This window comes from Dama dama, chromosome 5 (genome assembly GCF_033118175.1).
Source record: "Dama dama isolate Ldn47 chromosome 5, ASM3311817v1, whole genome shotgun sequence".
In the NCBI taxonomy this organism is placed as follows: Eukaryota; Metazoa; Chordata; class Mammalia; order Artiodactyla; family Cervidae; genus Dama; species Dama dama.
Genome location: NC_083685.1, coordinates 100,386,099 through 100,412,630, shown reverse-complemented (window position 1 = coordinate 100,412,630; position 26,532 = coordinate 100,386,099). Strand labels below are relative to the sequence as shown.

Here is a 26,532-nt window from a genome sequence, read left to right as displayed (position 1 = left end):
CCTCCTGTCCTGATAAGTTTGGGACTCACATCTCTCGGATTTCACCGGTAGCCAGTGCATCCTGACATATATTCAGCGTATATAAATGTCTGCTTGCTCAATGAATAAACCAGTGACAGCTGGTCCCAGCCGAGCCCTCTGGACTGTGCCCCTGTGTCCCTCAGAACACCAGGGTGGTGGGCTGCCTTTGGGTTGGAGCAGAGGCTGCTCCTCCCCGGAGGGATGAGCAGGCACGCACATGTTCCTCCTACCTTGTTGAGGGTGTTGAGGGCCTCCTGGGCTGCCGTGAGCGCCGGTTCTGCCTTGGCCAGGTCTTCCTCACAGTCCTTCTGCTTCTGCTGCACCTCCAGCATGATGAGGGCTACCTTCCGCTCCTCCTCGTCGGCGATGGCTTTCTCTCTGCTCACCTTGTCCGTCTCCACGCCCACCACCTGAATCAGCTTGTCGGCATCTTCATTCTTCTGCCTTAGCTCCACTTCCTGGGTGGCCAGCTTGGCTTTTAGCTCATCCACCTGCAACAGAGAAGCGGCAGGTTTTTTTTGACGGGACCATGGTGGGGTCTGACCCTGCAGGGCAGGGAAGAAGGCCAGCTCCTGATGCAAAGGCACAGAGCTGAGCTCTCAGCTGGGACCAAGTTCCCTGACCTGGGAAAGGAAAGGAACCCTGGCCGCCCTCTTCCTCTCTCCTCTGCAGCAAATGTGGTGGAAGATTCTAAGCAACAGATGCCATGAACTTTCTTTCCCCTTGATGCCCAAATGACATAGATGACTTCTCACTGACATCGGTGTCTGTGTCTTATAAAAACCTCATGGGCCTAACATAACACTTCACACATAGTAGGGCTTTACTAAGCAACAGTTATTCTTTAACTGAATTTGGCCAGTTTGGAGTGCACTGAGGATTTAGCAAACGATAAAAAGTGAGTGTCCACTGGGTATCCTGAAAGATGGAATATATGAACAGACAGTGGCTGGACCATAAAAGCAGAACTCTGATCTAGAACCTGCAGCAACCTACCCAGGAGACCAGCCCATTATCCACAGCAACCAGCTCAGAAAGCCAGCATTCATAAGTCAGATTGAAATGGAACAGGACCCTATGGTCCTTGTCTCTGCAATGTCTGCAGCCTGCCTTTTGTCAGTGGAAAAACATTAGCCAAAAAATAAATTTAATCAGAGAGGTGAGAACATGCACAAACAAAGGAAGATAGTCAAGGGAGACCAAATAATAACACAGTCATTAAACATAGCCAAGGACCTTTGGTTTCTTCTCAAGGGCTACAGATAATATTCTGAGCCATATCCTGTGTAGATACTGAAATCCCTACCAGGTGAAGAAGTCAACCTCATGATGACCAGGCTGTAGCCATGATATAAGCTGCCTTGAGAACTGGCCTCAAGGAAATGGGAACGCACTGACCCTGGAATTGAAGATTAACTGTATTTAATCAAGATGATGCTGGTCACACCAGCGATGACCAATTTCAAGTTGACTGTCAGAGCTGTGCTGTTTCTGCACAGAGCCTCCTTCCTCAGCCTACAAAAACTCTTGCCCATGGACTGTTACCAGGCAGGGGTGTTAAGCCTTTGAACAGACATCCGCTCTCCTCCCCAGTTGCTGGCATCCAAATTATGCAAATTTTCCTTTCCACCAACCTGGCCTCTTTACTGGCTTTCGAGTAGCCAGCGACTAGACCTTGGTTTGGAAACAAGTCTACTGTCTAAGTAACAGTCCAGGAAGACAGGCAATAACCTCTATAAGAATCAGCTCAAAATGGCAGGGACTTGATTAATAACTGACAACTTTCTTAACTTTATCCCAGTGTAGGACCAGAGATGAGAGAAATTCAAACACCCACCCCTAAACGATCAAAGATGCCCAGCTTCTGATCTGCCCTCCTCTGCCTCCCAACAGCCAACAGCTTCTGTCCGTGAAGGTCCTTTCTTCCAACCAGTTAGCTCCCCCATTCCTCTGCCTGCCTTTGTGTCTCCTCTTGCTGCTGCTGAGTCGCTAAATCGTGTCTGATTCTTTGTGACCCTATGGACTGTAGCCGGCCAGGCTCCTCGGTCCATGGGATTTCCCAGGGAAGAATACTGGAGTGGGTTGCCATTTCCTTCTCCAGGGGATCTTCTGGACCCAAGAATCAAACTCATGTCCCCTGCGTTGGCAGGCAGATTTTTTTACTGCTGAGCCATCAGGGAAACCTTTTATGTCTCTACCAAAGCGCAAATGATGGTGGCTGACTGCCTTGCTAGAGCGAGCTCTGAATAAAGAGCCTTTGCTTGTCCTCATTTAGTTGGACTTCATCTATTCCCACAGTCCTTTCAAGAGGGACTAGGTTGAAGTAGAACAGCATGGATTCCGATGGCCCAGACCAGCTGTGTTCTCCGCCCAGCTCTATGTTCACGCACATTTGGGGACAATGATGGAGTGGTGGGAATACCGGCTCCTAGGAATCCTAGGAATCCCAATCAGCTAGGAAGAGGTGAATGGCTTTCTATGTGCTCAGGAGGGGGTGGTGGTTCTCAGAATATGGTCCTCGGATCCCAGAAGGTGGTACCCAGCATCAGCGCCACCTGGGAAATGCAAAGTCTGGGGATTCCCTGGTGGTCCAGTGGTAAAGAACCCACCTGTCAAAGCATGGGACATGGGTTCCATCCCTGGTCCGGGAATACCCCACATGCGGTGGAGCCACTAAACCAGTGTGCCGCAACTACTGAGGCCCATGTGCCCTGGAGTCTGTGCTCTGCAACAGCAGAAGCCACCGCAGTGAGAAGCCTGCTTGCTGCAACTAGAGAAAGCCCACATGCAACAATGAAGACCCAGCACAGCCAAGACATAAAATAAAATAAAATAAATACAATCTTAAAAAGGAAAAGAAGGAAATCAAGTTGTCTGGTCCACTCTGGACCAGAATTAGAAATTCTGGTGGTGGGGCCCTGCAATCTGTGTTTTAATAGGCCCTCTGGGTGAATCTGATGCCTGCCTAGGTTTGAGAATCACTAGTCTAACTCACAACCTGTTCACGTGCAAAGAGAAGACTTAGATCTATTTATTTCTGGGAAGTGAAAAAAAAAAAAAAAAAAGTCAATTGTATTTGCAATATGGCCCATAAACTTTACATCCCAAGATGACCTCTTGTCTCTCATTTTTCTGAAGTCTATTTCATGCAACCACCAAAGATTACTTCAGAGCTCCTAGAACATGTCAAACAGATTCAAATGCTTTATGCAGCAAAAATAAAACGGGGGCTTAGACATTGCTGATAATTCCCTTTTCATGGCAGATCAAAGGAAAAGAAAATGAAGGCAGAAGAAAAAAAGAATGCGCTTTAATTTTGTGTATTCATAGAAATCGGAGACTTTGCTTAACCTCAGACGGAGGCCTGCTCCCTAGAACGGGTCTTGTATTCTCGTGTTGGAAGGTTAATCCCTTTCCATCTCCCGTTGTTCAGCTGCAGAGTAATTTCTACAAGGACAAAGATGCAATTGTAAATCAAAATGATTGAACCACATAATCACTCCAGTCAGCAAACACACCAGTAACTTTGTGTTCCTTTCCAAATCTTGGGAGATTTGAGAAAATTGAAGTGGGTTTTTTTTGTTGTTGTTGTTGTTATTGTTGTTTATGGATTGCAGATTTGCCCTGTGGCCTCGGGCCCCGGGTAAATAATCACCAGTGCTGTGGATGGAAGCTCTATAACTCTTAAGCTGTGACATGGAGTGACACGAGGGGCCAGCCAGGCAGAAGTAGGCTGTGACTGCTCACTCAGTCGCGTCCAACTCTTTGCGACCCCATGGACTGTAGCCCACCAGGCTCCTCTGTCCGTGGGGTTTCCCAGGCAAGAATGCTGGAGTGGGTGGCCATTTCCTACTCCAGGGGATCCTCCTGATCCAGGGATTGAACCCATGTCTCCTGTGTCTCCTGCATTGGCAGGCAGCTTCTTTGCCACTGAGCCACCCGGGAAGGAATCAGAAGTAGGCTACAGACAAGGCAGAACTCAGGGTCATTTTGTGGCTCTTCTTCAGTAGAACAGGACATTGAAATAAGTGACTTAAACATTTTCTCTTCCCTTTCCCCCTTATTCAAAGCATTCAGGCTACACTCTGGGTTTCTTGTCACATAGACACTCCCACACTTGGATAGGAAGATTAATAGGGGAGGTGCTACCAACACTGATGAGACCCTCTCCCCACAAGTACTGAGTCCAGTGAGGGTAAGATGGTGGTGGAAGACCCTCCCTTCTTCAAGGTCCAGGCACAATGATGTTCAGAGAGAGGACCTTCTCCCCAGAGCTCCAGAAGACAGAGAAGGAATCCAGAATAATCAGTCACAAATAACACTGCATCGAAAGTTGGAGGCCTAGAGATAGCTTCCTTCTTGACTCAGAATCCATGGAGTCACCAAACACTTTCTTTTTTTTTATTATTAAAATGAAAATTTAATGGTTTATATAACTTAATTCTGGGGCTATACTGGCTTCAGATACAGCTTCATCCTAGAACACAAATGACATCATGTCTCTCAACTCTGTTCTACTTTAAAGTGAATACATTTCTAGTCAGTGACTCCCGTCAGGATGGCAAGATAATGGCCAAGAACTTGGGATTATACCCTCATACCTCCAACCACAGAAAGTAAAGGAAGAAAAGAATCTTAGAATTAGTATCAGTATGCCTGAGTCAATCACTTGAGGTCATGGGTCCATACCTGAAGAGACTCAAGACCAAATGGCTCTGAGACCCTATGCCTACATTACAAATCCAGTCCTAGAGCCAGGGATGAAGTCAAAACTTCCAACAGTTTCTGATACGAATTTGGACTTCAAGCAAGCTTTCCTCTTAGATACAGATGTTTTCCATCTAGAGTAGACATCTGTTAGGTTTGCCTGCCTAACAACAATAATAATATAACAACTAATAATAATATAAAAACTATGTTCTGGTAACACAACTTGGTTTTCTTTTGGAGACCTCTCCTTTGCAAGTCCTTGTATTTTGGGTGGGGCCAACTTCGATGGCTGTCATGGATCCTGGCTCGGCCAATGAGAGGGTCCACGCTATAGACTGGCTCAATATGGGCAAACCAAAGTCCCAAAAAGCTCTCTCAGAGCCAGCCCAGGAACTTGGCTGAAAATACTGGAAAAGAAAGAAAGCAAGGACTTCCCTGACAGTCCAGTGGTTAAGAATCCACCTTCCAATGCAGGGGACAAGGGGTCCCTGGTCAGGGAACTAAGACCCCACATGCCTCTGAGAAACTAAGCCAGCCCATCACAAATAGAGAAGCCTGAGAGCTGCAGCAAACACCCAGAGCAGCCAAAAAATACAATAAATAAGGAGCAAAGCAGACAGAATGCTTGTCTGAGGTTTCAGAGCCATGGGGGTTGCCTGCCTGAACAAGGACATCTAGTGAGTATCTAACTCCAGTCCTATCCATGTTAAACCCTATCCCTCACTTTTCAGGGATATGAATTCATCCACTCCTTTATATTTTGCTTTGTCTAATCAACTTCAGTTGGATTTTGGTTAGTTGCCATCAAAAGGGTTCTGATAAACTCCTGATGCAATCTCAAAATTATCTTTCCTAGTCTCCCTCCCTCCCCTCCTGCACTTTCCACTTTTTCACTTTTTTTTCTTTTCATTGGGTGAATTTGAGTTAGTTTTCTTTTTCACTTGCAAACAAAAATGTCTTGACAAATATATCATCATAAATTTTAACTGTCAACTCCAGGTGACTTGAGGTTATTTTAAACCCCAGGATAAAAAGAATTTAAAAGTTTCCAAGTCATACATATACATGTATTCATTCTCCCCCAAACTTCCCTCTCATCCAGGCTGCCACATAACACTGAGCAGAGTTCCCTGTGCTATACAGTAGGTCCTTGTAGGTTATTCATTTTGAATATAGCTGTGTGTACATGACCATCCGAAACTCCCTAACTATCCTTTGCCCCTATCCTTCATGCTGGCAACTGGCTGAGTGTCTTTACTGTTCCTCTAAAACTATCGCACATTTTAATCAGGTGTACTCTAATATAAAATAAAAAGTTAAATAAAATATTAACAAAAATAAAGGTTTCCAGGTTGATAGATTTGTGGATCAAATCCAACAGTCCCCTTTTCTCATGATCACACCTGAGTTAAACACAGAATTGAAGTTGATCATAAGAGGAGTGAGACCCCAGTCAAGGTGGGGTCTCTGATTGTGTCAAGACAGGGAACTGACTGCCCTCCAAAGACTGAGTTTTTAACATGACATGACCAACTCAACCTGAAATGCAAGGTTAAGAGGTTTCTACTGTTAAAGGAAAAAAGATGGATCCAGGGCCAAGTTAAATTCAGCTACTGAAAAAGAAAGTTATATTCTGACTAGCTGAGTCAAAGCTTGAAACTGTAAGTCTAAAGTCTGTTTACCTTTAGGTTACCACACAATTGTTAATTACTGTCATTACTACTACTTCTAATACTGCTTGTTGCTGTTGAGTCATTAAGTTGTGTCTGACTCTTTGCAACCGCATGGACTGTAGTCCACCAGGTTCCTCTGTCCAAGGGGCTTTTCGGGCATGAATACTGGAATTGGTTGCAATTTCCTTCTCCAGGGGATCTTCCTGACCCAGGGGTTGAACTGTCTCCTACATTGGCAGGTGGGTTCTTTCCCTTGAGCCACCTGGGAAAATTAGTTAGGTCGGTCAGTCGTGTCTGACTCTTTGTGACCCTGTGGACTGTAGCCCACCAGGCTCCTCCATCCATGGGATTCTCCAGGCAAGAATACTGGAGTGGGTTGCCATTTCCTTCTCCAGGGGATCTTCCCGACCCAAGAATCGAACCTGGGTCTCCCGCATTGCAGGCAGATGCTTTAACCTCTGAGCCACCAGGGAAGCCCTGGGAAGTAACTGCTAAATAAATCTGGAATCTGTCTGAGCCCAAGGTGTGAGATCCATTTAGCTTACTCCTACCAGATTATGTGCACCAAAAGCTGTAATCAAGCAGAAGATACTATAGAATATATTAATAATTCAAGTCATCATTCTTTCACCAAGATTATGGTGATATATACTTCAGTCCTTTTCTATCAAAGGAATAGTTCCAGATGAAGGGTTTATATCACAGTTAGGTACCTCAGATCATTCCATTCAAAAGATCCATTCTCCATCCCCTCTTTGAGCTTGTAGTTGATTTTTGAACCTGTTCATTCATTTGCCTATCTATCAACCTATCGTCTACCTAGCTATTCATTTGTAGATCACCTACTATGTGCCAATAAATCTTGATTTCTACCCTTGAAGGACTAATAGCAGTATTTCACTATGTATGCAAGAGAAGAAACATAATGTAAGAGTGAATTCATGACAGTGTAAATCAACCATACTCCAATTTTTTAAAAAAGGATGAATAATTCAAGGAACATAGAGAAGGGAATGTACACTGCTCAGAGCTTAGAGAGGGCTTGTGGGCAGGGGGGTAGGAAATTTTTTTAGGTCCTGACAGTGATAAGTTGACAAGGTAGGGACATATGTGAAGATGTAGAGATGTGAACAAGAAGCTGTGGAGAGATAGAGAGAACTATTTGGGGAGAACTTCAAATAGTACTGTTGGACTTCAGGGTGCAGTGTGATCTGAGGAAGAAGTGTGAAAGAGGAAGAAGAGAATGGAGCTACATGCAATTTTAAAAGTTCTGGAAAAGTTTAGAGAATCTGAATGGCAATGTCTAAGATCATTAAGGCTTACTCAAGTGAATACTCAGACTTGAGGTTTGAACAAAGATCACGTCTCTTGCATACATCGTGAAATACTGCTATTAGTCCTTCTAAGAGCAGGAGACAGGTTGGTCTGAAGCTGTGCTGTCTAGTTTGGCAGCCACCAGCCACACGTGGTTAATAAGCACTTAAAATGTACTTTAAAATGTAGCATCCTACTTGGTCTCCCTGCTTAGTCTCCCTGATTGTATTCTGGCAGCATTCCAGGCAGAAAGCATTTAAAACATGGCTTATCTCAACTGAGATGCCCTGTAAGTATAATTATATACATGAGCTTTTAAAGCCTTATAGAAAAAAAGGGAAAATATTTTATGGGCAACTTTTTTAAACAACACTTTTCTTACACTGATTACATGTTAAAATGATAATATTTTGAATATACTGGGTTAAATAAAATGCTATTAAATTATGTGATGAGTGATATACTATTAAAATATATGATTAAAATAAAATCCACTTCTTTTATACTTTTTTTGATGCAGCTACTAGAAAATTTAAATTTGGACTTTTTTGGGGGGTTCTATTGCACAGCTTGTGGGATCTTAATTCCCCAACCAGGAATTGAACCCTGGGCCCACGACAGTGAAAGCACTGAGTCTTAACCACTGGACCATCAGGGAATTCCCTAGAAAATTTAGATTTGTGACTATGACTTGCAGGCTATTTCTATTGGGTAGTGCTGAAAGAATATAGAGTGCTGCCAGAATACAGTCAGGGAGACTAGGTAGAATGCTATTACTTCATTAAACAAATATTTATGGAGTGCCTGCTCCATCCAGGCACTGTTTTAGGTGCTTGGAATACATCAGCAAACAAAACAGACAAGGATCCCTTTTCTTATAGAGCTTGAATCCAACAGGTGGAGATAGACAGCAAAAAAAAAAATAAACATAAGTAAATTATATAATATGTCATTGCTGTTGTCTAGTCACTAAGCTGTGTCCGACTCTTTGTGACCCCATGGACTGCAGCCGGCCAGGCTCCTCTTTCCATAATTTCCCAGGCAAGAATCCTGCCATTTCCTTCTCCAAGGGATCTTTCTGACCCAGGGATTAAATCTGTGTCTCCTGCACTGGCAGGCAGATTCTTTACCACTGAGCTACCAGCGAAGTCCACATAACATGCTTGCTGTTGTTTAGTCGCTAAGTTATGTCTGTTTCTTTTACAACCCCGTGGACTGTAACCCAGAAGTCTTCTCTGTCCATGGGATTCCCCAGGCAAGATACTGGAGTGGGTTGCCATTTGGATAAATCCTATGGGAGAAAGATACAGTAGAGCAGAATAAGGGGCTCAGGAATGGTGTGGGGGCTGCAATTTTAAATGAGGTCATAGGGTAGGACCCCTTGAGAAGGTGGCACTGAAATAAAGGATTGAAGCAGATGAGAGAGGAAGTCATGGGGATGTTAGAAGGAAGAGCATTCCAGGGAGCAGACTAGCCAGTGCAATGGCCTGGGGTGTCTGAGGAGAGAACAGACGCAGCGAGGTTCAAGGGGGCATGCCTGGGGATGGGGCAGTAGGAGATGAGATCTCAGAGTTGGGGAGGAGACTCAGTGTGATGAGGAAAATAGGGGCCATTTCAGGGTGTGGAGCAAAAAAGTGACATATCTATGCTTTAAACTGATCGCTCTGGGACTTCCGGGTTGTCCAGTGGTTGAGAATCTGTCTGCTAATGCAGGTGACACGGGTTCGATCCCTGGTCTGGGAAGATGCCACATGCCGCAGGGCAGCTAAGCCAAGGCGCCACAACTAATGAGCCTGTGTTCTGGAGCCCGGGAGCTGCAACTACTGAGCCTGCAGGCCCTGGAGCCCATGATCCACCAAAGGAGAAGACACAACAGTGAGAAGCCAAAGCACCCCAACTAGAGAGTAGCCCCTCTTCACGTAAACTAGAGAAAGCTCGCATGCAGCAATGAAGACCCAGTGCAGCCAAAAATGAATAAATAAATACATAAACTGATCACTCTGGCTGCTCAGTTGATGACAGACTATTTGAGGGAAGTAGACAAACTAGTGAAAGGGTATTGGGACTATCCGGGAGAAAAGGTGTCAATGGCTCAGATCAGGGTGGTAGCAAGAGGTGCAAGGCAATGACATTCTGGGTATCTTTTCAGCTAGAGCCAACGGTGATTTTCTGATGCACCGGGTGTGGGTAGTGAGAGAGAGAGAGATGTGAGCAGAGTCAGGGGTGACTGAAGATTTTGGCTGAGGCGAGAGGATGTGGGTGAAGTGGGCTTGGGGTGGGGAAGAGACTTGAAGGTTCAGTTTATTGAAATAATCCAGGTAAGAAGTGTCTAAATAGGGGACACAGCGAGAGGCATGCCTCTGAGAGGTACTTGGAAAACATGTAGAAGCTGTTAAGGCTTAAATGTGAGCAGTGAGGGAAGAGGAGGTGTATAAAATAACACTGCAGTTTCTGGGCTAGGTAACTGGGTAGATAGACATATTATTCATTGGAGTAGAGAAAATAGAAGGAGAAGAAACAAACATGGAAGGACATGGGAGGACTCTCCACTGATGGTAGGCAGAGAGAGCTGGATTCACCGAATGGTATAATCAGGCTTCTTCATATTAAAGAGATTGCTTAAAGGAGGAAAACATATTGTCTTTATTGTCTGCTCAGACACCCAGGGTTGGTATAAGAGAGAACACTGGGTGCTGCTCTGTGAATGTTCTGTTGATGGTTCCCCAGCAATGGTCCTTAGTGTATACTGATCAGCAATTCCCAGAGGAGAGATGGGTATTTTGCAGAACAGGGGTGAGTGGGGATACAGGATGTTCTGAGGGCACTGTAGGTGGGGTGGGGGAGACGGGAAGAGGAAGAAATGAGAGACGGCAAAATAAATCTGGTAGTACTGCATTCTGGGAGTCTATCTTACTCTTGTTTTCTAGAGGCTCCGAGATGGAGACAATAAGAAAGTGACTGGGGTGAGAAGACACTACCTTTCTGCAACAAAGGTATGACCAAGTAAGCTGCTGGGGATACTGTGTACCTCAAGCTGCTTTGAACTGCAGCTCTAAGAAGGAGTTTTGGTTACAAGAACACTAGTAGAAAGAGAGTAGCATCGCAGATAATTGTCACAGCCATTTGTTGACAAACATTGAGTTTGAATAGATCTCATCATGCCTGGAGGTAGACAAAGGGGTAAGAAGGTCTTTCATAATTACAGAATAAGAGAAGGAATAGCCTCCAGAAGACTAAGAGGAACAATGTAACTGAAAAACAACCCATGACTGGATTTAGAGAAGACATCAAGAAAGCTGTTTGACATCATCAGTAGAATGATTCCTGTGATATATGGTTACAGAAAAATAGGCTGAAATACAAAAGCAATGTGAGAAAGGGAAAAGGATGAGATGAGTAAGACCTGTGGGGATACTGAAAATGTAATAGCATAATTAAAATCTTCACTGGAGGCGTAAGAAACAGAAGCAATATTGCCCACAATTAGATCAGTATCATTGAGGATAAACTTCCTAGAATATAGAGGAAAAGGCCAAAGGGAAGGAAAGCAATGAGGGAGAAGACAATAGACATGAAGCGCAAAGAACCCATCCAGCTCATCACTGCTCCTGCAGGAAAGGCCTGACCAGATGAGCAAAACCTCATCACAGGAGGAAGATTTCCTGAGCAGAAAAATCCTATATGTGTAGATTGCAAGGGTTGACTGCACTCCACTGAATAAACTGCAATCCTTTAGATATATTACGTATATGAATTGAGAAGGTGAAGTGGAGGGCGTCCCTGTGGCTCAGTGGTTAGGAGTCCACCTGAAAATGCAGGGGATACAGGTTTGATCCCTGGTCCGGGAAGATCTCACAGAGAAGCCACTGCAACGAGAAGCCCGTGCATCACAACTAGACAAAGCCTGTGCACAGCAACGAGGACCCAGTGCAACCAAAAATAAATACATAAATAACTGCAAATTTTAAAAATAAAAAGAGTTAAAAAAAACTAAGAAAAGAAAAAAAAAAAAGTGGAGAAAAAGGACAAGTCAGGAGGAAGTTCAACAGAGCTATTCCGAAGGCAGAGTTCTAAAAAAAATGACAGTAAATGAAAGGCTCAGAAATCTGCAGAAACATGCCATGCCCACGAATTAAACTGATTACAATGTTAGTTTAATTGTGCAAATGCATGGAATTCCACCACCTTAATGAGAGGCCGGGTCTGCTGCTGGTAAACAGAGCACCAAGGGGCCACAGAGAGACCAGCAATATCTGATGGGCATGAGCAGGGCAGAAGAGGTGCCAGCGTCATCCCCAGTGCTCCAAAGGTAAATTAACTGAAATGGACTTGTTCCATTCGGAAGAGGAAATAGAAAAATAAAACAAGGACAGGATGACGGGGGCCTTCTTCTGAGGTATAACCACTTAGGACCATAGAGTAGAACGCATGACAAGAGACAGGGTTAGTTTAAGAAATTCGGTTCCAAAGTCTCTTTGATAGATAACATCATAAGATGCAAGAAATGAAAGAAAATCGGTCTAACCCTGCAACCATCGCTCCCAGACATTCAACTCTTTGGATTTTGAAGATGAAGAGACTGTGGGTAGGAGAAGAAAAGAAAGTAGAGGAAAAGGAAGATGTAATAAAGAAAAAAAGGGAATATTTCCAGGGATTTTGGTATCCGTGAGAGGGAACCTCCTAAACTGAAGCTGAGGGTGTGCACTTCCACCAAGAGCAAGCTCGGCCCAGGCTCATGGTGAGGCAGGAAAGACAGGACCAGGCATTTAGGCAGAGTCAGTATCACCTGGAGAAGACTCTTGAGAGTCCCTCGGGCTGCAAGGAGATCAAACCAGTCAATCCTAAAGGAAATCAACCCTGAATACTCATTGGAAGGACTGATGCTGAAGCTCCAACACTTTGGCGACCTGATGTGAAGAACCAGCTCATTGGAAAAGACCCTGATGCTGGGAAAGATTGAGGGTAGGAGAAGAAAGGGGCGGCAGAGGATGAGACTGTTAGATGGCATCACTGACTCAATGGGCATGACTCTGAGCAAATTCTAGGAGATAGCGAAGGACAGGGAAGCCTGGTGTGCTGCGGCCCATGGGGTCACAAAGAATCAGGCACATCCTACCGACTGAACAACAACGTCACCTCTTTGTTTTGCTTTTAATGAGGCCATGATGCTTGCAGGAATGGCATCTAAAACAGAAACCTTGTAGCATCTGAGCAAGGAAATCGATCGTGAACACTGTGGAACAGATGCAAATAAAAATGCGGGACAGGAGTCAAGAAGCAGGCATGGAGGATGGACTTATGGACACAGTGCGGGAAGGAGAGTTTGGGATGAATGGAGAGAGCGGCACTTATGTGTATACACTCCCATGTGTAAACAGATCGCTAGTGGGAAGCTGCTATCTAGCACAGGGGGCTCAGTTTGATGCTCTGTGATGATCTGAGGGCGGGGATGGGGGTGGAGTGGGAGGGAAGTTCAAGAAGGAGGAGGTATATGTATACACACAGCTGATTCACATCACTGTACAGCAGGAACTCACACAACATTGTAAAGCTATTATATTCCAATAAAAACACAGACAGGTTGCTGATGACCCTGTACGACCTTTTATGTGTGATGCTTGACTAGTATGTAGAACTGAAGGGAAAACATCTCTTTGAATGCAGGCATAGTGACTTCAGGAGATGAATGGACAGGACCATGGTAGCTGATGCCATCTGGTGCAATCCAGGCCACTCCTCGACCTTCCCCCAGTGACTGCTCCACCCCTAATCAGAAAGACCCCACTTAGTCAAAGGGCTAAAAATAAAATAAAAGGGGGATCAACAAACCCTGCGGTGTTCCCCTCACTCTGAGCCTGCCTGAACTCTTCTTTGAGTGTATAGCTTCTGCTTCTGCCCTGAACAAACTGCTTCTTTGTTCTCTTTGCTCCTCGGTGTGTGTACGTGTTTTGCCTTTGCGTTCCTCGACCCGATTCTTTTGGATGAGTTGAACAAGAGTTTGGGGCTTCCCAGGTGGGGCTAGTGGTAAAGAACCCACTTGCCAATGCAGGAGACATAAGAGACACAGGTTCGATCCCTGGGTCAAGAAGATCCCCTGGAGGAGGGTACAGCAACCCACTCTAGTATTCCTGCCTGGAGAATCCCATGGACAGAGGAGCCTGGCGGGCAACAGTCCATAGGGTTGCAAAGAGTCAGACATGACTGAAGAGATTTAGCACACAGCACAGAAGAGCTTGGACTTCTGATTAAGCTTTTCGGGCTCCACAGGCACTGTTCTGATGACGCTGGGGCCTCTGGAGAACCATGCTTCATCTTCAGCACGTGACTGTGGTCTCCGTCCTCTGGGAAGGGGCTGCCCTTCCCTCCCTCCGAGCCCGCCGTGGACAGGAGGACTGGAAGGACGCTGCTTACCTGGGCAGAGGTGCTATGGAGCTTCAGCAACCCGTTCTCCAGCCGCTCCATCTTGGACCGGAGCTCCCTCCCGTGCCTGCGCAGCAGGCTCTGGTAGAGTCTGATGAACTCCAGGAACGACTTGGGCGTTGTGTAGTTGAAGCGCTGCTCGTTGCTCATATAGGACTGGGAGGTGCGGTTGACACTTGCGTGGACGAAAGCCATGAACTCGCTAATTGATGGCTTGACTGCGGTCTAGAATCAAATGGTGGGAAATAAAGAGGTCGTCTGGCCATGCCGATGGCGGGTGACTGCCCACTTGGCTCACAGGCCGGACGGGGGACTCCTCACCCCCTGAGGTGGAGAGGAGCATCAGGGGTGTCTCCTCTGCCCTCTCACCTCAACGCCTTCCGTGTTCTGCAGGAAGCGGAGGCTGACGGACTCCAGGGCCTGCTTCGGCCACTCGTGGAACCAGTCAATGGCCGTGCAGTTCACGATGGCGGGGAACTTCCTGCTGCGGACCCTCAGCTTGGTCCCCACCGGGGAGAAGCAGAGAGTCACCTGAGAAGGCAGAAAGGTGGGGAGAACCCAGAAAGTACTTAGAGAGAGATTCATACAGCCTTGGATTCTTTATTTCCCAGGACATTGGGAGGCACATCAACAGAGACAATATCTGTAAACTCTTAGCCAGCCTTTCTAGCCAAGGGATTAGGAACATTGGGACTCAGCAATCCCCATTCCTGGGCACATAAGCTGAGCAAACCATAGTTGAAAAACACACATGCACTCCAATATTCACTGAAACAATATTTATAATAGCCAGGACATGGAAGCAACCTAGACATCCATCAACAGATGAATGGATAAAGATGTGGGACACACATACAATGGGATGTTGCTCAGCCATAAAAAAGGAAACTGAGTCATTTGTAGTGATGTGGATGGACCTGCTAGAGTCTGTCATACAGAGCGAAGTAAGTCAGAAAGAGGAAAACAAATATTGTGTATTAAAGTGTATATGTGGAATCTAAAACAATGGCACTGATGCGCCTGTTTGCTGGGCAGGAAGAGAGATGCAGACATAGAGAACGGACACGGGGACCCAGCAGGGGAAGGAGAGGAGGGCACAGAATGGGAGAGTAGCGCTGATATATATCCACTGCCACGCATAAAGTGGACAGCTAGTGGGAAGCTGCTGTCTAGCACAGGGAGCTCAGCTCTCTGCTCTGTGACGACTGAGAGGGCTGGGATAGGGGGTGGAGTGGGAGGGAAGTTCAAGAAGGAGGAGGTATATGTATACATAGTTGATTCACTTCATTGTACAGCGGGAACTAGCAGAACATTGTAAAGTAATTACACTCCAATTTAAAATTCTTTAGGAAAAAGGAATGCTGGGACTGTAGGAGGCAGGCTACTGCCCTTGAAGCAGCAGGTGAGAAGAGCATCCTCACATAGGTGCTCGGGATCAGAAGGGAACTGCACCCCCAACCCACCCCGAGCTCCCAAGGTGGCCAATAAGGACTGCTGTGTCCAACATGTCCTCAGAGGCTCCTGGGAGTCACCTCTTTTCCTGTGCACCCTGAGCAGCCACCCTCGCACCTTCAGCTGCCGTCGGACTCGCTCTATGAAAAACTTCCAGCAATTTTCTCTGTTGTCAACCAGACCTTGGCTCTTGACCTCATTTCTCACATTGCTTATGATGTTTTCGACCTCATCGTCAGAGTAGAGATCTGGGATCTCTCCTAGGAAGAGTTGGAGCACAGATGCCTAATTATTATTATTATTATTATTTTTACCAGGTTGGTTAAGTTCTGAAAATTAGATAAACTAGTGTTATTAGCGAGGCAGTATATAATGGACAAATTTTTTTTAAAGAATCTGAACTTAATATATAAAGATAAATGTAAGATGACCAATTAGAAATGCAATTAGAATTGTTTCAATTAGAATTTCAATCAATTAGAAATGTTTATCTTTGAAAGGCAAGGATGGTTAAATATTAGAAAAATCTGTGAGAATAATTCACTGCATTAATGGATTAAAGAAGTAAAATAATATGATCATCAAAAAAGTTGCACAAAATTTCTGAAAACTTAGTTTGTTAGCAAACTATAAATAAATGAGATTTCTTTTAACCAGATCATAGGTATCTATAGCAGAACCAAAGCAAACATCACATCTGTCTACTAGTGAAATGCTAAAATATTCTCTTTTGAATCAAGAACAAGACAAGGAGGACTTCCTTGGTAGCCCAGTGATTAAGACTCTGTAACTGCAAAACAGGGGGCCCAGGCTTGATCCCTGGTCAGAGAACTAAGATTCCACATGCCATTCAGTGCCAGAAATAAACAAATAAATTCTCACTATAGTCCTATAAAGTAGATAGTTTAAAAAAAGAGAAAACAAGACAAGCATGACTGCTATTCATGTTTTCTAATCAACATTATACAGAGGTCCTAGGTTTTGTCTTCTTGGACTCCAAAATCACTGCAGATGGGGGCTGCAGTCATGAAATTAAAAGACGCTTGCACCTTGGAAGAAAAGCTATGACAAACCTAGACAGCATATTAAAAAACAGAGACCTTACTTTGCCCACAAAGGTCTGTATAGTCAAAGCTATGGTTTTTCCAGTAGTCATCTCTGAATGTGAGAGTTGGACCGTAAAGAAGGCTGAATGCTGAAGAATTGATGCTTTTGAACTGTGGTGTTGGAGAAGACTCTTGAGAGTCCCTTGGACTGTAAGGAGATCCAGCCAGTCCATCCTAAAGGAAATCAATCCTGAATATTCATTGGAAGGACTGATGCTGAAGCTGAAACTCCAATACTTTGGCTACCTGATGCGAAGAGCCGACTCATTAGAAAAGACCCTGATGCTGGGAAAGATTGAGGGCAAGAGGAGAATGGGGCGATAGAGGATGAGATGGTTGGATGGCATCAAGGATTCAAGGGACATGAGTTTGACATGGTGAAGGACAGGAAACCTGACATGCTGCAGTCCCTGGGATCACAAAGAGTAAGACAAGACTGAGCAACTGAACATCAAAGGCTAAAAGTCAAGGAAAACAAATAAACTGTATACAGATAATTAAGGAAACAATAAAGCTATTATCATCAAAATCTAAGTTTCCAATTAGAAAATCGTAGAGAATATACACATAACAGAACTCATTAGTGTGTTAAACAAAAGCTTGCTGGATACAAAATCAACATTGGAAATAAAACGGCACTTCTGTGCTTTAGCAAATAAAAAAGTTATTTTAAAAGTTACTTTAGAATACCAACAACAATCATAAGACAGGCAATAATAAATAAATAAGATATGTAAAATCTTGATGTGAAAACTGTAACATAGTAGTAAAGGGCATTAATAAAACCCCAAAACAAATGTTGCGTTCATGAGTGGATGACTCAGTATTACCAATATCATAAAGATGCAATTCCAAAATAAATAAATGGGTTTCTTTTACAATCTGGACAATCATATTCTAAAATTTATATGGAAGAGCAAAGGGTAAAGAGTGGCAAAGATAATTGTAAAAAACAGGATGGAGGGATTTATTTGTTCTATCAGAAATTGTTTCCTTACAAAGCTATGTTAGGGCTTCCCTGGTGACTCAGCAGTAAAGACTGCCTGCAACGCAGGAGACCCAGGTTTGACCCCTGGGTTGGGAAGATCCCCTGGAGGAGGGCATGGCAACCCACTCTAGTACTACTCCCTAGAGAATCCCATGGACAGAGAAGCCTGGCAGGCTGCAGTCCATGGGGTCGTAGAGTCAGACACGACTGAAGCAGCAGCAAAGTAATGTTAGTTAAAAACGTGAAATTGGTTCTTGGGTAAATAAATAGAACTGTAAGTGAAACACTTAGAAATGAACCCAGACATAAACAGGAAATTCATATTCAAAACCAGTATGCTGAAAAGGGATGAGCAGATCAATAAGCATGTTAGCATAACTCAATACTAATAACAAAAAATAAAATTATAATACTGTGCAAAAATACAGGCTGGGTGGATTAAAGACATGAATATGAAACAGTAGTATTTTAAAGATGAAACACAAAAGATTATTTTTATGGTATTGGCTAGGATGCGATTTCCGAAACAGTACATAAAGCATGAAACATAAAAAGACTGTCTTGCAACATTTAAAACTAAATCAGCATGACAAAAGTCAGAAGCAGACTTTGAAAAGATATTTACCAACTACATAATGAACAAAGGTATCCAGAAAATACAGAGGACTCCCACAAATCCATGAGAAAAAGAAAGACCCAAAGAGCACAATACATAAAAAGGCAAGGAAGGAACAAGATGCATGGCCAATAGACACTTGAAAAGACATCCAATGTCACAAGTGAGAAGTGAAAGATTCCATTTCAGGCTCCCTGGCAAAAACTGGTGTGTCAGAAGAACCAACTTTTCGTGAGGTTGGGAACAAACAGGTATCTGTGTGGAAAGTAAATTTATACAACTACACTGGAAGGCAACTGGCAATTTTTTTTTTTTTTTTTTAATTTTCTCAGCCTCGCCTCAGGGCATGTAGGATCCTAGTTCCCCATTGTTAGTGTTGTTTAATTGCTAAGTCCCTTCAGACTCTGCAACCCCAAGGACTGTAGCCCACCACGCTCCTTAGTCCATGGGATTTCCCAGGCAAGAATACTGGAGTGGGATTTCCATTTCCTTCTCCAGGGGATCTTCCCAGACCAGGGATTGAACCTGTGTCTTTTAAGTGTCTCCTGCATTGGCAGGGGGACAAGGGGATTCTTTACCAAAGAGTCACCAGGGAAGCCTCTCTAAGTGATGGAAATTATGAATATTTACCACTGATGCAGCTGCACTTCCTTGAACTAATGTATCTGGAAGGAAATCATGCCAACTTTTTAACAAATTTCTGGTCTTTAGAGTCTGACAACACTAATCCAGCCAGGAGTTGGGTAGTAGTTTATACTAATTAAGCTTAATTATTTAAATGGGAAAAATGAAAAAAAAAAAAAAGAATTATCATGAAAATGATCATTTACTTTCTTCCCTTAATTGGACAAATTTGATTTAATTTCCATTCATTAAAATATTTCATGCATATAAAATACCCAGTGCTATAACTTGTCAAAATCGAGGTCTTATTAGTGGAATAATCCATTTCAGCCTGATTTGATAAAAATATGGGGTGAGAGACAACTGCTAGAGAAATGAAATGACACTTAGCATGTGTTGGAGCTAAGGGGACTTCCCAAGTTGTGCTAGTAGTAAAGAGCCCACCTGCCAATGCAGGAGACATTAAGAGACTCAGGTTTGATCCCTGGGCCAGGAAGATCCCCTGGAGGAGGACATGGCAACCCATTCCAGTATTCTTGCCTGGAGAATCCCCTGGACGGAGGAGCCGGGTGGGCTACAGCCCATGGGGTTGCAAAGGACTGGATACAACTGCAGGGACTGAGCACGCACACGGGAGTTACGGAGCTCAGGAAAGTTTGAAAATACTCCAGTGGAATCCATGTGGGCGTACTCCCACTTCTGGGGCTGACTGCCTGCAGTGGTCTGAATTTCTTTCTCCTCTGTCCCTCTGAGAGTCTGCATTTTCTTATCTGTAAATGTGTTATAGTCCTCCAGTGAGAACTTGGATTCCCTGTGGTCTGCATTCTTCACCTTTCTATTATTTAAAAAAGGTAGAATTTATGTCCTTTGGTGTTTTATGGATAGCGTGCTGGGCATTTTAAAAAGTTTTTTTTATTTATTTTTGGCTAGGCTGGGTCTTCACTGCAGCGCACGGGCTTTCTGTAGGTGCAGGGAGCAGGGGCTCCTCTCCAGTTTCCGTGCCCGGGCTTCTCATTGCAGTGGCTTCTCTTGCTGGGGTGCACCGGCTTCAGCAGCTGGGGTGCAAGGGCTTAGCTGCCCCTCAGCACGTGGGATCTTCCCCGAGCAGGGATCAAACCTGTGTCCCTGCATTGCAAGGTGGCTTCTTAGCCACGGAGCCATTAGCAAAACCCTTCACGTCGGGTGTTGAGGAGGCAAGCTATGACTTATTGGCTAAATCTGACCCTTTGTCTCTGCCCGCAAGCTGGGCATGGTTTTTACAATTTTTAATGGTTGGTAAAATTAAAATAATAATGTTTAATGACATGAAAATTACATGATGTGTGAATTTTATTGTCCATAAATAAAGTTTTATTGGTCACAGTCATACTCCTTCGTTTATGTATTGTCTGTGGCTATTTTTCCCACTACAATGGCAGAGCCGAGTATTTGTGACAGAGGCCGTATGGTCTGCAAGGCTGAAAATGTTAACTTTCTGACCCTTTATAGAAAGTGTGTCTCTGTAAGGCTCACCCAGGTTTATGTGATACCTTTTTAAAAAAAAATTTATTTTATTGAAGTATAGCTGATTCACAACATTGCCGTAGTTTCTGTTGTATAGCAAAGTGTTCAGTTATACATATATATACTTTCTTTTTCATATTCTCTCAAATTATGGCTTATTTCAGGATATTGAATGTGGTTCTCTGCCCTGTACAGTAGGACCTTGTTGTTTATGGATTCTGTATACGATAGTTTCCATCTGCTAATTCCAAATTTCTAGTCCATCCCTCCCCTTGCCTCCCCCCTTGACAGCCGGTCTGCTCTCTATGTCTGTGAGTCTGTTTTTGTTTCGGAGATTAAGTTCATTTGTATTCTGTGATACCTTAAAGTGCCAGGATATTGAAAACACTCAAGCCATTGTCACATGATTCCCAAAATCCCTTAAGAAGAGCACCAGATGGAATTGAGCACCTCTGAACTGGGAGCAAAGTTTGCATTTTCAGGCTGTTCCTCCAATTCCTCCTGACAACATTCCTGTCACTCACTGCGCGATGCAGGTAGTCATGCTGAAAGCAGGAGACTGAACTGCCAGAGGGGACTTTGTGATGTGAACAGAGGCAGAGACTATTTAAATGTTTGAAAATCTTCGTCCTGAGACCTAAAGTTGGGAAACCTTATTTCTGCCGCCAAGTGCAGAAAGGCTCCATGCGGTCATTAACATGTCCTGATATTTTGCAAGTCTGACTCATCATCATTTTTGTGTGGTCTGGGGCTCTCAGAGCCCACAGCTGCTTTGGGGGGAGGAGATCCGGATAGTTTAACATGGATCTTGTCTGGAGCTTGGTGATAAAAAAGGGCAAAGCTGAGGGTTACTCTCCGTGAACCAGTCAGCTTTGCACTGGCTTAAGGCCTTTGACCCCACTCAGGAATAATATTTTTCAAAGACATTTCCCTGGTTTCAAGGGAGGAAAAACAGGGGGTGTGGTGACTGTCTCAGGACCCTTGCCCCTCTGTCTACGTGGCTGGAAATTTTCTCAAAGTACATGTCCAAAAATAATACCTAGGGACTTCCCTGGTGGTCCAGTGGTTAAGAATCTGGGCTTCCGATGCAGAAGACATGTTGGATGGGGAACTAAGGTCCTACATGCCACAGGACAACTAAGATTTAGCAGAGCCAAAAAATAAAAAGTAATGCATAACATGGCACATCATTTTTACGATATTATACACCTTAGTTCAACAAATACCCCTTGAATGCTAATTATGGGCCAGGAGTTCTGTTCAGAACTGACAATATAAGTGATGACAATAACAGTCTTTACAGAGGGTTATAATCACACCAGCCATGTTTTACTACCTAAGTTGGGTGGTAAGCATTTAATCTTTATATTTTGTATCTCTGGATTATTTAATAACAGAAAATGCACCAATAACAGATACCACAGTCTCTGCCTTTCATAAGTTTGCAGTGTCGTTGCAGTACAATGGTGGTGTGTGCAACCCCTGAGTGTCAGGGAAACACATAAAGATGTTTCCTGTTCTCGAGGTGACAGTGGACAAGCGAAGATTTGCCAGAGAGATATTTTAACACCCAAGATAAATCTTGTACTACGGGTAGAAGTTAATCTAGACAAAGAAGGAGAAGGGCATGAGGTTCAAAGGGAATAGTTTGAGTCAGTAAGGATGTCAGGGTACAGTAGAGTATGTTATTTCAAGGAGGTAGGAACTGCTAGATTATAATGGGCAGGTAAGCCAGCAAGGCAGGAAGGAAGCAGGTTAAAGGCAGATTTGTTTTGTTTTGTGTTTCTGTACAAAACAGCTTATCCCGCACTCACTTAGGAACTAATGAAGGAATCATGGTTTAAACAGAGCTTTCTGGAAGCAGTGAGGAGAATGGATTATAGTGGAGCTCCCTTGAAGGTAGGGAGGTGAGTTAAGAAGTGTCTGCAGTGTAAGCTTTTATATATAGGATGGATGAATAAGGTCCTACTGTATAGCACAGGGGATGCCCAGGGGGCTCAGTGGTGAAGAAACTGCCTGCCACTGAAGGAGGTGCAGGAGACACTGGTTCAACCCCTGGGTCAGCAAGGTCCGCTGGAAGAGAAAATGGCAGCCCACTCCAGTATTGTAGCAGGAAAAACCCAGGGATAGAGGAACCTGGTGGGCTACAGTTCACGGGGTTGCAAAGAGTCAGACACGACTGAACACGCACACACACACACTCATTGTGTAGCACAGGGAACTATATTCAGTATCCTGTGATTAACGATAATGGAAAAGAATATAATATATATACGAAAAAATGTATATATTTCTAGATCACTAATCACTGCTGTACAGTGGTAATTAACACAACATTGTAAATGAACTATTCTGTTGTTGTTTGTTGTTGTTTAGTCACTAACTCGTGTCTGACATTTTTGAGACCCCATGGACTGTAGCCCGGCAGGCTCCTCTGTCCATGGGGTTTCCCAGGCAAGAATACTGGAGTGGGTAGCCCCCTTTCTCCCTCCAGGGCATCTTCCCAACCCAGGGAGGATCCCCTGCATTGGCAGACAGATTCTTTACCACAGAGCCACCAGGGAAGCCCAACTATACTTCAATAAGGTAAATTAAAAAGAAAAAGACGTGTTTGCATTTGTTGAAGCAAGAGATGAAAAAACCAGTGGTAGCCATGACAGGGAAGGATGGATTCAGAAACAGGGGTTGAAATTGGTGGCAACTGCTTACCTGCTGGGTACAGGTGGTGAGGGAGAGGTTAGTAATGTAGGAGAATGCAGAGACACAGTCTCAGTGTGTATGAGGATTTAGTATCATGTGAATCAAAGACAGGTTGGTTACTCAAGCATCTTTTTGCATTATCCTTTGGGCATTTTTGTTTGGCAGCTGGAGCCAGCCCGGTGCTGGCTTAGATTTCCATGGCTTATGGGTTGGATGCATCTTATAAATAGATCCACCGAGACCAGAAAGGATGTTTAGGAGATCTGGTGCATGTTTGACAGCTTCTCTTTTGCCCTATACTTTGTCTTTGTTCTTTCCAGGGAAATTGGGTCAGAATACCATTTGTGTAAAACATAGATGGTCCATCAGGAAATCCAGTTCCAACTGCTCATGGGAGAAGAACTCAATGCCAACACCGTTACAAAAACCTCCAGACTCCACGTTCTCATGGGATGTGTTAAGATCACTAATGCACCAACCCAGCATCTAATCCTAGAGTACCCGGAAGACCAGGGGAATCGCTTTCTGTTTTAACTGGTTGGCCAAAAAGTTCATCCAGGTTTTGCACACAATGTTACAGAAAAACCCAAACAGACTTTTTGGCCAACTCAATATACTCCAAGAGGAGATTTGGCCCAAATGTACAAAGGACAATCTGTTTCAGATATGAAGAAGCACATGGCTTTACAAGAGAGGGGACTCAACTGCTCATAAACTATTTCAATAGACCACATAGAGGCTACTGACGGGAACATGGAAGCTTAATAAATGATTTTTGAAGATGTGAGTAGATGCAAAGTGATTTAATCTGGACCATGGAAGAGAAGCATTAATTTTTGAGTGAACAAGTAAACCTTTTGAAAAGCAAAAGGAAATTCCAAAAATAAGATCCTGAAGTAAAATCAAGTACGAAATCTGGGAAAGTAAGGAGAGGAAAAGATACCACACCTGGTGCAGACCAGGTCTCTTGGCTGGGACTGCAGCAGAATGGGCTTTCTGGAATGCTGGAGACCTGGAGGCAGGTGTACGCTCCCAAAAAGCCAGGGAAAGATTCTATTTTCTCCATTTAGACTAAGATGCGGCCTTGCTGATGCTGAATTTGGTTCAAGGACCAAGACAGAACAAATTCTGTAGACTTTTAAAATATCTGGATTTGATGGTCAAGGTACATCACTCAGGAATTATTATAAGGGACAACAAGGACATAGTAGGAATTGAACTTTTCAGATTCAGCAAGGGCCAATATTTCATGCATCATTTCACCAGCTGCTTCAAGAGCCCCTTTAAGGACTCTGGCAGCCAAAGAAAGAGACTAAAAGGCTTTGTTCACTGATTTGGGTAGCCACCCTGCTTCTTATATGGCTTTTGCTAATTGAATCAGAAACTTGATTTAAATTTTAACTTTGACTGTAGGATTTCTAACTGCCAGTCTGCAACCAATCTGAGATGCAAGTGGCATAATGATGGGTTCTGAAATGTTTGGCTAGTGTCAGAAGTGGGATTTACCAATCAAGTGCTGAATTAAAAATACACTTTGATCTTGGAAATGGTGTCAGGAATCCAAGGGATGAAAGAGTGAGCTAAAGAAGTGTGGGAGGAAAGTAGATAGCCCGTGACATGAGATCTTTAGGTCACTGAGGAAGATGAATCAGTGGAGTGCTGAATCAGTGGAATTCACTCACTGTACCTTATCGTCAATCTAACAAGATTTGCAGATAACTAGAGAGAGATGAGCTGATGACAAGATAGCACAATGCATAGTTTTCTAATAGTTTCCTTGTCTCTACTTGTTATCTTTTGGAAGAAAAGCTATGACAAACCTAGACAGCATATTAAAAAGCAGAGACATTACTTTGCCAATGAAGATCTATATAGTCAAAGCTATGGTTTTTCCAGTAGTCATGTATGGATGTGAGAGTTAGACCATAAAGAAGGCTGAGTGCTAAAGAACTGATGCTTTTGAACTGTGGTTTTGGAAAAGACTCTTGAGATTCCCTCTTTAGAGTCTCAAGTCCTTGAGAATCCCTTGCTTGAGATACAGCAAGGAGATCAAACCAGTTAATCCTATAGGAAATCAATCCTGAATATTCATTTGAAGGACTGATGTTGAAGCTGAAGCTCCAATACTTTGGCCACCTGATGTGAAGAGCTGACTCATTAGAAAAGACCCTGATGCTGGGAAAGATTGAAGGCAGGAGCAGAAGGGGGACAGCAGAGGACAAGATGGTTGGATGGCATCATGATTCAATGGACATGAGTTTGAGCAAGCTCCAGGAGATGGTGAAGGATAGGGAAGCCTGGTGTGCAGTCCATGGGGTTGCAAACAGTTGGACATGACTGAGCGACTGAGAAACACTATGTTATCTGGGCTTCCTCGGTGGCTCAGTGATAAAGAACCCACCTCCCAATGCAGAGATGCAGAAGACTTAGGTTTGATCCCTGGGTTGGGAAGATACCCTGGATTAGGAAATGGCAACCCACTTCAATATCCTTACTGGAAAAATCCCATGGACAGAGAAGCCTGGTGGGCTACAGTCCATAGGGTCACAGTCAGACACGACTTAATGACTGAGCATGCACACACACGCACTGTGATATCCAAGAATGGAGCAATTGCACAATCCCATAAAATTAAAAGACTAAGGGGGAATGACAAGGCTCTGAGGAACCTCTGTAACTCTGCCTGGATTGGCAGTTAAGTTAATTTCTAGTCAGAAATGATCTGATAGGGAAAATTATAACTCAGATGTGCTCAATTCTCCCTGTCAAAATAGTAAGAAAAACAGGAAGAAGATTAGAAAAGTATTACTTCTCATTGTATCTCCATATAGACATCTTTAATGCAAATCCTGTTTTTGTCTAAAAGCCATACAAAAGAAATAAGAGCTTGAAATTCCATGACTTTGGAGCAGATTGACTGCAGTAAGTTTTCACTGGGCAGGGTTTCAGAAATTCATTTGAACTTGAAACAAGTTGTCTTCCAAATGCAAAATTAAAAATATTTCATTGAGGAATAAAATTTCAATTAGTAAAAGTGTAACATCTCCTGTCTCGGACATTATTATAGGAGAAGGTGACCTGGCTGGAATGGAGCCAAATGAGATACAGGGTGAGTCTGCGACATGCCTGGCATCTCCAAAGCTATAAGTCTTAAGAAGCACAATTCAATCCTTTTGATTGTTTTAGAAATTAGACTTCAGGGCACAGCTTCAGGGTGGGAGGGCAGTTAGACCCGTATCTCATTATTTGGTGAAATAATAAAAGGTGAGGCAGTGTTGGAACTGAAATATTGTTGTAGAAGGTGGTGGGATGTTAAAAAGACAGTATTCAAGGAAAGGACAGGCCTTCAAGGGCTTCCCTCATAGCTCAGTTGGTAAAGAATCCGCCTGCAATGCAGGAGACCCC

General features: G+C 43.8%; 1 protein-coding gene across 1 annotated transcript in view; it reads right to left on the bottom strand.

Annotated features, from left to right (window-relative positions):
- DNAH9 (dynein axonemal heavy chain 9) overlaps positions 1-26,532 on the bottom strand; it is a 290,174-nt gene that overhangs the window by 85,170 nt on the left and 178,472 nt on the right. The window contains exons 46-49 of the mRNA XM_061141084.1: positions 15,708-15,850; positions 14,508-14,669; positions 14,130-14,363; positions 252-512 (exon numbers count right to left, since the gene is read on the bottom strand). Of these exons, the coding sequence (XP_060997067.1) occupies positions 252-512; positions 14,130-14,363; positions 14,508-14,669; positions 15,708-15,850 (800 nt within the window). The remainder of the gene's footprint in view (positions 1-251; positions 513-14,129; positions 14,364-14,507; positions 14,670-15,707; positions 15,851-26,532) is intronic.